Here is a 12,854-nt window from a genome sequence, read left to right as displayed (position 1 = left end):
CATTTGATTYCTGTTCTAACAGAAAGCTGACTCCAACTCCCAGTGCTGAGCAGAGCAGCAATAAAACTGYAATTTTCTTTCAAACATAGCAGGGAAACAAGTCCACCATCACACTGAGGCAACAAAAAACGTAGCCGCWGTTCAAAATAAATCCAAACTTTAATTTTGGCCTAAAGATACGATTGTTGGAAAATAACAATACACTTTCATATCTTTATCAACCAMAATTATATCTGCTGATTATTTTACAAAATGAAAGACAAAGTTTATCGATGCTTTTAAAATCACTGTGTGATTAGAAATAAATGGGTTTCTGGATTAGATTAAGTAGCATGAAAAATAAAACAAACTAAAACCTGCCTGTGCCACGGGCCACGTGTGCAAGCAGCTCAGTGTCCTGCCCCATTGGGTCTGGCACTGCAGGGGTGATGTGTGTCTGAGAACAGCAAAGCGCTGCGCACTTGGAGCACCCCACATCTGTAATCTCCTGCTTGCCTGCTGCCCACACTGCCGGCGGCTGCTGCCCGCTGCCAGGGGGCCTGGATCCCATCAATCAAGGCCGGCGGTGTCTGGTGAGGAGCTCCGCATGGCCGGGGGAGTGCTCGGGGGAGCCTGGCAGCGAGCCCCCAGCCTGCTGGGAGCCGGTCTGACTCGCCCGGGGCCGGTGGCCGCTCCCGCCCGTGCGCTCCGGCCGCGGCAAGCGCCTTTGGGAAGCACGGAAACCTCACGGCGAGCCGGGGCTGCCGGCAGCGCCCTCGGGCACCGGGTTCACCCCGCAGCGCAGGGCAGCCCGCGGGTTACCCTGTCACCCAGCCGGGGGACACAGCCATGGGGGGCGCGGCCATCGCGGGACACGGCCATCGGGGGCACGACCATCGTGGACACAGCTATGCGGGGCCACGGCCACCGCAGGTCACTGCCATCGTGTGGCACGGTCATCGGGAGACAGAGCCATCGGCAGGTACGGCCATGGGGGCACAGCGCCATCGGGCGAGGCGGCCGTGGGTACCGCGGGCGGTGCTGCGGGGCCGGGCCGGGGCGGGGCGGGCGGACGGGCCCTGCCCGCGGCGCTGCCCCCGCGGCGCTGGGCGGGCGGGCGGTCCCCGCTGCGGCTCGGCGCCTTCTCCTCCTACTTCTCCTCCTCCTCGTCCTCAACCTCCTCCTCCTCCTCCTCCTCCTCTGGCCGCTGCGGCGCGGGGGCTGCGGGCGGAGCGGCGGCGCCATGAGCGGGGCGGCGGCGGCGAAGAGCGAGAAGCTGGACGAGGCTCAGGCGCTCGCCCGCAGCTGCGCGGGCAGACCCGACTTCCAGCCCTGCGACGGGCTCTCGCTCTGCGCCACCCACAGCCACGGCCGCTGCTTCCGCCTGCACTGGTGCTGCCACCTGGGATGGTGCCACTGTGAGTGAGGGGGCGAGGGAGCGGGCGGGGGGTGCGCGGTCCGGCCGTCCCGAATGTCCTGTTGGTCCCTGCGCGCTGCCTCCCCGCCCGTCCCGTCCCGCCCGTCCCGTCCCGCCCGTCCCRTGGCCGGGAGCAGCCCTCTGTCCGTCCCGGGAGTTGTCCGCGCCGAGGCGGCCACAGCGGGACGCTGACCTCGGGCCGCTGCTCCCGGAGGAGCGGCAGCGGCGATGCCCGGACAGTTCCTCGGGGCCGGTGGTCCCGGCGCCCCTCGGAGGGCGGGCTGTGGCATTGGCTGCCGCTGGGCACCGCTGTCCTTCGCACCAGTCACTTCATTCTCGGTGCTAATGGCTTTTTCTAACAGGCATAAACCCCTTTGAGCAGAGGTAGCTGCTTTAGGCTATATATAGCAGATAGCTTCAAAATCCAGTGTTGAGCCAACTCTAGTGAAAAGGCGCCCAACGACTTTAATAYCTGTATTCAAGATCCTGATGTATCTAATCATGGAGGCTGAGATTGAACTGTGGATGTCCAAACATAGTTTGATGAATAATTAATCACACAGAGCCTTGAAGAGCAGGCTTTCCCAGCAGCGTGTTGATGCGAGGTCAGGAAATGGTGATGGAGCCGTGCACTTGGATCATGCTGTGTTCTGGAGATCTTAAAGCCTGGATGGTCAGAGTTAACACTGGACCCTTATGTGAGGGTTACTTGGTGCTGCTGAAGGTGCCCCTGGAGTCCTGACATCCCATTCTCCTTTTAAATCCACTACCATTGCCATCTCTCCTTGTAATTTAATCTCCTACATGGATTCCCCTTCACACGCACATTTTGCAAATTTTGTTTCACAGTGGGGAAAAGGGCTGCCCCAAAAKCCACCTTTTGTTTGGATACAAGCTTCCAAATCAATTAAATRCACATTTCAGGGYTTTTGCCTTGATTTTGGATTTGTTTGAAAGCAGTTCAGGACAATAGGTTTTTTCTGTCTGTACCCTGAATACTGTGTGGCACAGCTGGCTGTGTGAGAAGGTGCACAGGGACAGGGATGTTTCACTGGCATTCCATCAATAACACAAAGGCCCTCAAGTTATGACCTAGATTCTTCCCAACATTTCTCTTAGTTGGGGATCTTAGTTGTTTGTGGTCACCATCAAGATATATATGCTTACAAGCACTCTGGAGTACAGAGCTCAAAGTGGTGCCTATAAACTGGAGATGTTACCCAAAACCAGCTGGGAATGGTCCTGGGATGAGAAGTCAAACGTGGAGCTGGGAACACCTGGAGAAGYGACATTGTGGCCAGGGATGTGGGGATTAGGATGGATCACAGACTGACTGTGTGTCAGCGGCAGGAGCTCTGGCTGGCACAAAAGCCAAAGCCAGAACCCCAGCCCTCGCTTTGGGATGCGTTACCAGGAGCATGGCAAGTGTGCAATTTAATTATCTCTTCAGCTTAGTGATGAGGAAGCCAGGCTGATGGGCTGAGCTTTGAGCATTGCACTTTATAGAGCTGGAGGAGAACTGGGGAGGAGATCACAGATACCAGCTTAGAAATCACAGATACCAGCTTAGAAAACGTGCTTTACAAGGGGTGCAAAAGGGGAGCACTGTTTGGGCTGTAAAAGACTGAGGGAGGGAGGAAGGAGGGAGCTATGATGAGCTTTGCCAAGTGGAAGGTAGCTTTGTGAAGAGGCTGTGCTCTGCTCCCACTCTGCCCAGACGTGGCAGATAACCGGGGATCTCTTACCTGTGACCAGGAGAGTTTAGGTTTGGATAYTGGAAAGCATCATAAGCAGAAAGAGCAATGATGCAGGGGAACAGAGAACTTGAGAAGGTGGGGAGTCATGGTCCTTCAGGGAAGGCTTGCACTGGTGTCCCTTGGACATTACATGGAGCTGCTTCCCCCTTGGAAAGACCACTTGAGATCCCATCCAACCCTCTGCTTCTGCGTGGCAATTGTAAGATATAAAAATAGTTACAGTATTTGCAAGAAGTACGTATTTCCTTCTCAATTCCTCCTTTATGGCTAAGGAAACTTTTAGATACCTTTGCCTCATGAAACCAGGATTTTAAATGGAAGATTTTAAAGGAAGTCACACACTTCATTGCCTTGTTTAATCTTCTGAAAGCCATGAAGAAGCGCACTGCCTTCTCGCCCCTCATTTCCTAATGCAAATTTCAGAGCTAAGGATCTCTTTGTATCTTGCTCCCGTGCAATGAGTTGAGTTGGACTTAAAAGGGGTAAAAATGAGGTCTATAATGGGATATTGTATAGAGGTTCAGAGACGTAATTAAACAGCATTGGGACTTTATCTTCCATAAATGCAGTGCTCACAGTAATACCAACTTGGGAATCCTCAGAGGGTTCTTGAAAGTGCTTTTCTGTGACTCTTAAGAGCTGTATTGGGGTACAGGAAGCTCTACTTCAATTAAAAGGGCCATTGAAGTATTATTTTCCATCAGTGGCCAAGGTCCTGGAGAATGTCAACTCAGTTAAAGTGCACTTACACTGAGAAATTACAAAAACTCACCATGCCATGATGAGTGGATTGTCTCCTCATGTGTATTCAGGATCACATCTGCTTACTTCAGTGACAGGAGCAATTTACCGTTGCAGCACTTGGCTATGGAAGGAATAATTGAGGCAAAAGCCAGCCTGAATTCCCTAAAGCCGTTGTGGCTGGCATGCTTGGAAGTGAGCAGCACTATAGGCGCTCTCTTACCTCCCATGTTTCTCTCTCCATAAAATGGCAATAACAGCTGGCAGGGAGATCAGAGACTGCTCAGTGTATCCAAACAGCTCCGGGAGCCTCAGCTGCCCTGGGTGCCTGGATGACTTCTGTGCCTAAGCCTGGAGTTTATTTTGGGTCATTTTCAGTCTGTTTGGGGCTTGGTGGAGAGCAGATTTCCCTGTGTGGTGTTTCTCTAATGCTCTGCCGTGCCTGGAGAGCTCTGAACCAAGGTACAACCTCCATAAGAGGTGCAGGACAAACCTGCAGGAYGGGTGTGCCTGGGGAGCTGGGACTGGGGGCTGCAGGGGTGAACACCCGGTCTCTGCTCTGTCACTGTGCACAGCACCCCTCCCCTGGAGGCTGTGTCGGCTCCAGTCTCCACTGGGAGCAGGATGAGGGCTCCAGCTTCTGAGTCCTCTTCCCAGCAGGGGAGAAGACATTGACCCAGGAGGTGTTTCTGACCTCAGCCCATGTTTGTCCCACTACACATTTCTCCTGCTTGCACTGTGCCCTGCGTGCATTCCCTTTACCAGGGTGGCAGCCCCCTGTTCACCTTGCTTCCCTCCCCTCTGAGAGCCTGCTGAGGTTTTATTTATTTGATGCAAGCTGAGAGCCTTAAATTACTCCGATCTACTTTTTCCAGAGCCAGAGAAAACACGCCAGAGGCAGGTCTGCAGCAAGGTGCCTGCCTCCCTTTCCTCACCTTGGGATTTCCACTGCGGCTCTGATTTGCACTGATGCTGGAGCTGAGGCTGCTGGCTCTGAGGTGGTACCTGTTTCTGTCAGAAGGGATCACATCCTCGGGCTTGCATCTGTCCTGACCTGACAGCAGGACTTAGACTGTGTTCTGCTCATTTTACTTCCTAGGAATTAACTGTGAGCGAAAGCACCACGCTTGATACAATTAAGAGCATTCTCTTTGCAACTGGGTTAATTTGTAATCCGAATATTTTGCATTCTGTTAAACACCCTGCAAAACCCTCGGTACATTATGCTGCAATTATCAATAATACATGATGAATCGTGGTTCCATAGCAGTTGCATCAATAGGCAGTAATTGTGCCACCTTGTATTAGCCTTTCTGTGCTTTTTTTCCTCCCTCTGATTCAGCATCAAAAGAGCAAGCTTTTAGCTCCTTAAAGCCTCTTGCATATCTTATATTGAAAAGTAAATGCAGCAAATAAATTTCAGTTCACCACTTTATAAGGTTCAACTGTTTGAACCGTTTGCAAGAAAACAAGCCAAGCATGGGGAGCATGTGAGGCCTCCATTGGGTGGCCAGGAAGGGAGCACGGTTGCCAGGCTCAGGCAAGGAACAAGATCGTGGTGGCAGTAAAGGTTTTAACAAACACAGCCGCTCCTCCAGTGCTGCGCTTTGCTCGGTGGGGGATGGCACCAAGGTGTGCCTTGGATTAGCCTCCCCCCTGGCGTGCAGCACAAATTATGGCACTGTTAGGCTGAGTTTGCAGCCAGACCTGGCAGATTGTGCCGCGGGTCAGGCAGGCCTGGCAAGAGATCCAAGGAACTGTCATTCTTCAGCCAAGAGGAGAAAATGGGCTCGTGTGATGGGCAGCACACCACAAAGGRCACGTGTTTKCTGSGTGCTTTCGGGGAAAARGRCTTCTCTAGGTTTGGCCATGCCAGMAATATTCTGGGGATGTAGAACCAGAGTATATTTACATTTATTGCTCACCTGAACAGGCAGCCCAGGGTTTCTCCTGGCTCTCAGAGCTCCATTGCTTCCTCCCAGTGTCTGAGAGCACCCAGCAGAGGCAGAGCCCCCGTGCTGGGGTCTCCTCGGTCCCAGCTGTGAGCTGGCATGGGCAGGGGGTAATCCCTTATCCATTGCCCACAACTGCAGCCAGGGAACCAGGCAAATCAGCACAGCCACTGCACCTCGGTGTGCTCTGAGCAGATACTGCTGCTCACATTCTTCTCTGCTTGAATCACCCCTGGTTTCCTTTTGTAACATTTTGAAATGGAAACATTTGTTGTGTGTCCCCCAATGCTGGTGTCAGCTGTCTGTCGAGGCCATTCTCGATGAAAACTCCCAGGGAGAGTGGTGTGATGTGTGTCCGCGGCAGCTCCGTACCCACCGGGCCCGGGTGCAGGTATTTTCCCCTGCCACACAGGGATGTGCAGCATTTCAGGAGCAGCATTTCCCAGGTGTCTGTCCCCTCTCCCGTCAGCAGGGGCTCTGACAATCTCCCGAGCCCATGTGATTATTCAGACCCCAGTGGGAGCTGTGAGCAGGGATCACTGGGGCAGCTCTGCTGGCCCATGACAAAGCTGCTGAGTGAGCGGAGGTGCTTGGGGAGGAATTCCAGCACATCCTGATAGGGCTTGGGGGTCTAAAGAGGAGCTGTGCCTGCATGTCAGAGGAGCAGCCACAGCCCCGGGGTGCCCTGCAGCACAGCACACACCCYACATCTCCAAAAGCCTTGCTTTTATTGCCCTGGCATTTCCTTCGGGTGATTTTTGGTGGCTCCAGCACTCGCTGCCCCACGCAGGAGGGAGCAGAGGGGCAGCAGAGCCCCGGTGCTCCGTGTGTCTRTCTGTGGGAGAAAATGGGCACTGGAACTCACTGCAAGCCAGCCTGGCAGTGGTGATGGCAACTTGAATTGCCAGCAGTGCTGTTCCACACGGGAAGACTACATTCTGATGACTGATTTGTCGGGGAAAGGAAGTTGTAACATGCTTGTGTTTGAAATTCTGAGTATTGGGAGGAGCTCGTACRCTTTTCTGCATGGGAAAACTGTCTGAAGTGGAATGGAGCAGTGGAGCTAGGAACTCTAGGGCTGGGAATTCCCACAAAACAGCTTGGTCTAGAGGGAGGGAGAATGACTACAAATCCTGGGAGAAAGAGGCATTTTTAATTTACTTCTGCTGTGAAAAGGATTTGAACATTCATCCTGTTAAGTCTATGTACCGGGACAGAATATTTGTGCACAAGCAAGGCATTACACTGAGTGCCAGGCACGAGCTGCTGAAAGGTGGATGTTGCAGCTTGTAATGGGAAAAGACTTTTAATGAGGATTTGTTGCCTGTGGCTGTGCAAGATCTTCTCTTCACCTGTATTTTGAAGAGCTGTGATATTCCAGCTTMATTTCACTGAGCTGTACACAACTGAAGAAAAAATGTCAGCTTAATACATTCTGAAGTGTTACTCTGAGGGAAAACACYGCTAGTTTTTATGGGTGCACCATCCCAGACCTGGATGGCATTTGGCTCCTCAGGTTTGAGTTATAATCTGGAAATCACAGTATGAATGTGCTGCTGATGCTGTGCCTGCAAAGGGAGCACACACGTGTCGATTCACGGGACCCTGTGGGAATGGCAGCTGCCATTCATTTTCAATCCTTACTATAATGGTTAGAGACGTGCAGGTTCTAGTATTGTTATTAACAAAGGCCTAGATATCACTTAACAGAAATAGACCACAGGAAAATCTCTGAATTCAGGCTGYTTGCTCAGTGTGTCTTGTAGGACTAACTGCTAGAGCTCATCTGGGATTGAACAGGAGTCACTGCACGTCCTTCACCAGAAGTCTAAGAAAAAGGGACCTCTAACAAAACACTTCCTGCCAGCCAAAATCTCTTTGTTGTGCATGATTGTGAGGCTGTTTTGCAATCTGTCTGTYCTCCTGAGAGGCATAATTCACAAAGAATTGTATCTGCTTGCCCCAAAGTTAGTGATCTGCTGGTGAGAGCCTCTGAGAGTAGCAGATAACTGACACCTTTCCTCTGTGGCTGCTTGAAGGGTTAAGTGCTGTTTTGGGGAAGCCTGAAAAGACAAGGCTGGGGGTGTTTCCTATCAAAAGCATGTACTACTTCCAAAGGAAAAGTTCATTAATTCTTGTGTCTCGTCAGCTGGTGGGGCTGTCTGTGAATTCAGGGTGTCCTGAACCCTGCACAGTGAGGGCTGGGCCTGTGCTGCTGTTCAGGGGCTTCTGCTGCTGAGAGGCTGCTGGTCCTTTGCTCAGTGCAGAGGAACAGCCTAAAGCTAAACTCGGCCTGGAGCACAGTGCCCATGGTGAACGCATGGCTTCCTTCCTGCACTCTGCAGGGGAGCGAATTGTTTGCCAGCTTGGATCTGTGAGCCTGCTCAACGCCGGGGCCCCGACACCTGCTGTCACATCATCCTTCCTCCCGTGTCTCTTGAGGGATCTTCCATGTGTCCTAAATGGCAGCCCCTGCTCGCAGCCCTGCATTGTCCCGTGGGACTGAGCCCCAGGTTGTCATCACTGTAATTTCCATCACACATGCAGAACTGACACTGCTCGCGTGGAGAGGCCTCTCAGGTGCTTGGCACAGGAGCTCCAATTTCCTGGCAGCACCTGTGTACTCACTGAGAGCACGTTTTGTCTCCRCTCRKGTTGCTGCAGCCAGCAGAGCTGGCATTGGAGAGCAGGAGCATCTTGGGGTGTTCTTATGTAACAGCTCTCGATGGAGCCAGCGCTGTCGGACGCTCCCTGACTCACTGCCAGCCTTGGGAACTTCCTGCTGCACTCTGATGGGGCTCTACTGGAGATCTGTATTGCTGCAGAGGATAAAAAGCAAAATGCCTTACTCACAAACAGTGTAAGATGTTCCCAAACMAGAGCTGTGACAGTGTGGGCTCAGCTGCTGATGGATGGCACGAGCTTGTACTAATGCAGAGAGGGTTGACAGTGGATTGGATTCCAGGTAGAGCATCTCTCTCTGCACATAAAGTGATCCTGGTTTAATGTGTTGCGGTTTTTCTTCCAGCACCTCCATGAATTTATCTGCCCACAAGATACAGAGTGTGTTTTCATAATGGCTTTGATTCTTCCACTAATCAATTTTTATGTAGTGACTGATCACAGAACTCAAGAAGTGCAGTTGGTGCAATTTGGAGATGTTTTTGCCAATAGCTGAGTATATTCATATAGATGGAAGTCAACAACCTACTGGGAAAGTGAAAACTGATTGCTTGGCAATTGGGCCTTGTTCTTATCATAGCCATGCTTTAATTTAGGCCATGTAGCAGTTGGAATTTATACATAACCTGTGTTGTAAAACAGTTCCAGCACGAGGCGTGCATTTGTACTGTGGCTGTCGCAGTGGCTGCGGGGCTCAAGAGCCCCCTTGTCTGCTCTCAGAGCTCATTGTTGGCTTGGGTGCTTGCACCCAGCCCTGCAGTGAGTCCTGCTGTGCCCAGCTCGGTGCCAGCCTGTGCCTGTCCCTGTCCCTGTCCCCGTGCTGCTGCTGGCAGAGCACACCTGCCACAGTTCCAGGCGGGTTTCTGGCTGTCAATGCACTCCTGAGCTGAGCCCCACTCCAGGGATTTGCTCTCATTCMCCCTCATGTGCCTCGGTCCTGGTGAAAGGCTGGCACAGCACCAGGTATGCCAGGCTGGAATGATGASCTCCTGCAACCCTTCTGCAGCCCAGCAGCGTTAGCCCAGCTCTAGGCAGGGGAGGGGGAAGGAGACACTCACCTTTTGCTTTGTTTTTYCTCCCTGTGCCATTAGACCATGATCTGCTGGCACAGGAGCCATTCTCCAGCTGGTCCTGTGGGATTTTGACTCTGTGGATACRAAAGTGAGGGCAATGCCCTCACCTCTGCCAGCACTGGCTCCCCCTGCCAGGGCAGAGAGCTCTGTGTGCTCCCAGCTGCACTGTCCGGGGGCTCCAAGTCACTTTTCTGCCATGACACTGTGTGACACAATGGCTGCATGTGATGCCCACCTGCTCCACCTCCAGGGATGGCACTGGGGCTTGCCTTTGTTCATTCAGAGCATTGCAGAACCCYACATCGCTCCAAGGGGTGGGCTGGTGCCCATAGCTGCACGCAGCAGCTCCATGGGGGGATGTATTTTGGGCATGAGGAGGGAGAGCAGCGCTTTGAATTCCCCAGCAATGGGTTCTCTGTAAGGCCTGTGGTAGGAGCAGCTTGGTTTGAGTGGTGTGTGAGTGGAGATGTGCAGCAGGCACCAGGAACAGCGCTGGGCTGAGGGTTAGGGCTGTGTGGGGATAAGGACTCTGCTCCCAGCACTGAGCTGCAAGGATGTGTTRCTGTCCAGCCTGAAGGCTCCTGCTCCTGCATGGCCACCACACAGCTGAGGAGTCAGCAGGAGATCTTGGGCTCTGGCCTCAGCACAGGAGCAGCACATCCCACGGGCCATTGCTTCTCCTGTCAGCCCCCAGGAAATGCTGTGACCAGAGAGATGTGTCTGTTCCCAGCTGCAAACCCCAGCTCCTGCCCAGCTGTGCCCTGTGGCTGCAGAGTGCAGCTCTCTGGAGAGGACTTTTCCTTCAAGGCCCTGGTSAGCTGTTCTGGTGATTTGAGAATTCCCAAGAAAACATTCCAGTGTATGCAAAGGTTCAGGGTGCCCCCCTGCAGCATGTCCCACACACCTGGAACACAACTGGGGCCGTGGCTGCAGTCCCTTTGATTTCCAGGCATTCCATGGTTTTTCTGGGTGTTTGACACAGAGCTGTGCTTATCTGGCTTTGTTGCCATATCAGTGCACTGACTGGCTGCATGGAAACCATGGGCTGCTGAAGCTTGAGCAGATGGTGCACAGGGATGGGGTTGTAGAATAAATATTTAGCACTAAGCCATTTTTTGCTATTTTCTCCACTGAATTTTAAAAATATCTGGTGTAAAATTTCTCAGGGGAATGTGCAAGAAGTGGCAGTTCTGGCCTTCGAGGGTGGCTTTGGAAGGGATGTTTTGGAAGTGAATATCCTTGGGTTCAGAGCTTGGGTAGCGTTGCCCACCTGCTGTGCTGGCAGAGGTTATAACCAGGGCTATGTCACACTTTCCCTGTCTGGGCTTCCATGTTTCTGGAAGCTGGCAAGGAGCTGGGGTCAGCAGCATCTGTGGGTGACATTCTCCAGGTGCTGAAAGGGCTCCTCCAGCACACACATGGTGTTTGCAGCTGCTCACTGCCCTTTGGGGTGTTGGTRTTCTGGTCCTTGACAAGGGTTAGTGGCAAATATGGCCTCTTTAAGARGGTTTATGGCCTCATGAAACAGCTCTCCAGCCTTCAGGGTTGCTTTTTCTTTAAGTCCAGTAAATCTGTGTAAGCAATGAGAGGACAGAGCAGGRATGATGGAGGAAGCTCCAGGCTCTGTTTGCATTTAAGCATTATATGCTCTTAAGCTGATGTGCACAGAAACTCCTGGAACTCTTAGACAGCTCATAGCAGTACTGTCATGATCCTTTTTGTATTTAAAACAGATCAAGACAAAAGGGCATTAAAATACAAATTTGATGAGGAAAATCTTTCTGATTTTTCCCTCTGTGTGTTGGTTTCCTGTGAAAAGCGTCGAGTCAAGGGCTGGCGCAGCTGTCTGGCTGTAGAGCAGGGAGGGAACGCCTCTCCTCCAGCGGAGAGAGCTGGCAGCTGGATGGAATTGCTGCTGGATGGAATTGCTGCTGGATGGAATTGCTGCTGGATGGAATTGCTGCTGGGCAGCCACTGCCAAAACATTGATGGGCTGGCTCTTCCCTGTGCTGGGATAGGGTCTGCAATGGGATGGTTTCATCAGTGCTCGGATGGAGGCGTTTCTGGGAGAAGGAGCCCTTGGGAGGGACACATTTCTGTCAGGGCTGAGCCTGCCAGCCCTTCCTGCTGTGATTGCACCCGCTCAGCTCCTGGTGTGGGGCTTCTCTTTGGATTGTTCCTTTGTTGGGTTGATTTGTGCCCTTGGAGTCTCTCCTGTGATCCCTTCCAGGGCCTTCCAGCTCTGCTGGGATTCCTGTGCAATGGTCTGTTTGCATTCCCCACACYAGAAATCTGTTTCAGCAATCTCACTGCTTTTTCAAAGTTGTTCGGAGAAAGCGCAAAGCAGAAATATCACTTGCACTGAGGTGTTGCATATATTTATCTACAAGGCTTCTTCAGGGTGGACCAGCATTTCACTTGTGCCTCATTATAACTACCAGTGGCCCAGTTCAGCTCTACTTGAGCTTGTACTGTAAATCTGGCAGTGCCTCAGTGTTCTGAAATGTTTTCCATTTCTTCTGGTGTCTCATTCCACATCTTCCCTTCAACATGCAGCCYGTGATGTCTTGCTGGATGTGACATGGTGTCTATTCCATAAATCACAAAGCAGTGCACACCTGGGTGAGCAGTGGGGTTTTCCACATTTGCCACCTGTAAATGTGCTCCAGGTTTCTCCTTCYGTTTGTTCTCTCTGGAAAAGTTAGYCCTGTGCTCTGAGTGTAATTTGGAGTTGTGATAGTCCTTGGTGAGTATTTATGGGTAGGKCCTTTGTTTGCAAGGGTTTGTAGTTCCAAGCTATGCATATAACTGGAGGGAGGAGGAGGAAGAAGAGTTTTTGAACAGGACAACAATTTTGTCCTGTTCAGCAGGCAGGGCTGGAAGGCAGCGACCASGGGGAGTTGCTCAGCCCAACAACACAGCTCCTGCTGGAATTGCACTCTGCTGAGCACTCGGCAGCAGCAGCTGTGGTGGGCAGCTCCAGCGTGCTGAGGGGGCTGCGTGCCCTCCACAAACCTGCCCAGGGTGTGCAGTGAGCTTTGCTTTTGTCTGTGAGGGAGGAAACCCTGCCCGGCCCCAAGGCTCTCTGTGCCAGCAGTGAATCTACAGCTGGTTCCTTCCCGTGCCCTCAGGCTGGGCTGGCAAACCTGTGCCACCCACTGCCCCGGGGACCCTGGAAACCCAGGTGGGTGTGTGACAACCTCCGTGCTGTCCTGGGGCCGCTGTGCCAACCCCGGCAGCAGAGCACCACTGC

General features: G+C 52.5%; 1 protein-coding gene across 1 annotated transcript in view; it reads left to right on the top strand.

The window, feature by feature from the left end:
- The first annotated feature begins 1,083 nt into the window (after positions 1 to 1,083).
- The window catches only part of CUNH3orf70 (chromosome unknown C3orf70 homolog), a 20,084-nt gene continuing 8,313 nt past the window's right edge, over positions 1,084 to 12,854 (top strand). Inside the window, exon 1 of the mRNA XM_057379627.1 lies at positions 1,084 to 1,397. Coding sequence (XP_057235610.1) covers positions 1,223 to 1,397 — 175 coding nt within the window. The 5' untranslated portion in view covers positions 1,084 to 1,222. The remainder of the gene's footprint in view (positions 1,398 to 12,854) is intronic.

The sequence above is a fragment of the Malurus melanocephalus genome, unplaced genomic scaffold (genome assembly GCF_030028575.1).
Source record: "Malurus melanocephalus ecotype Western Australia unplaced genomic scaffold, MMel_1.1 scaffold_412, whole genome shotgun sequence".
In the NCBI taxonomy this organism is placed as follows: Eukaryota; Metazoa; Chordata; class Aves; order Passeriformes; family Maluridae; genus Malurus; species Malurus melanocephalus.
The sequence above is the reverse complement of the archived record's forward strand: the minus strand, read 5'-3'. Positions and strand labels throughout refer to the sequence as shown.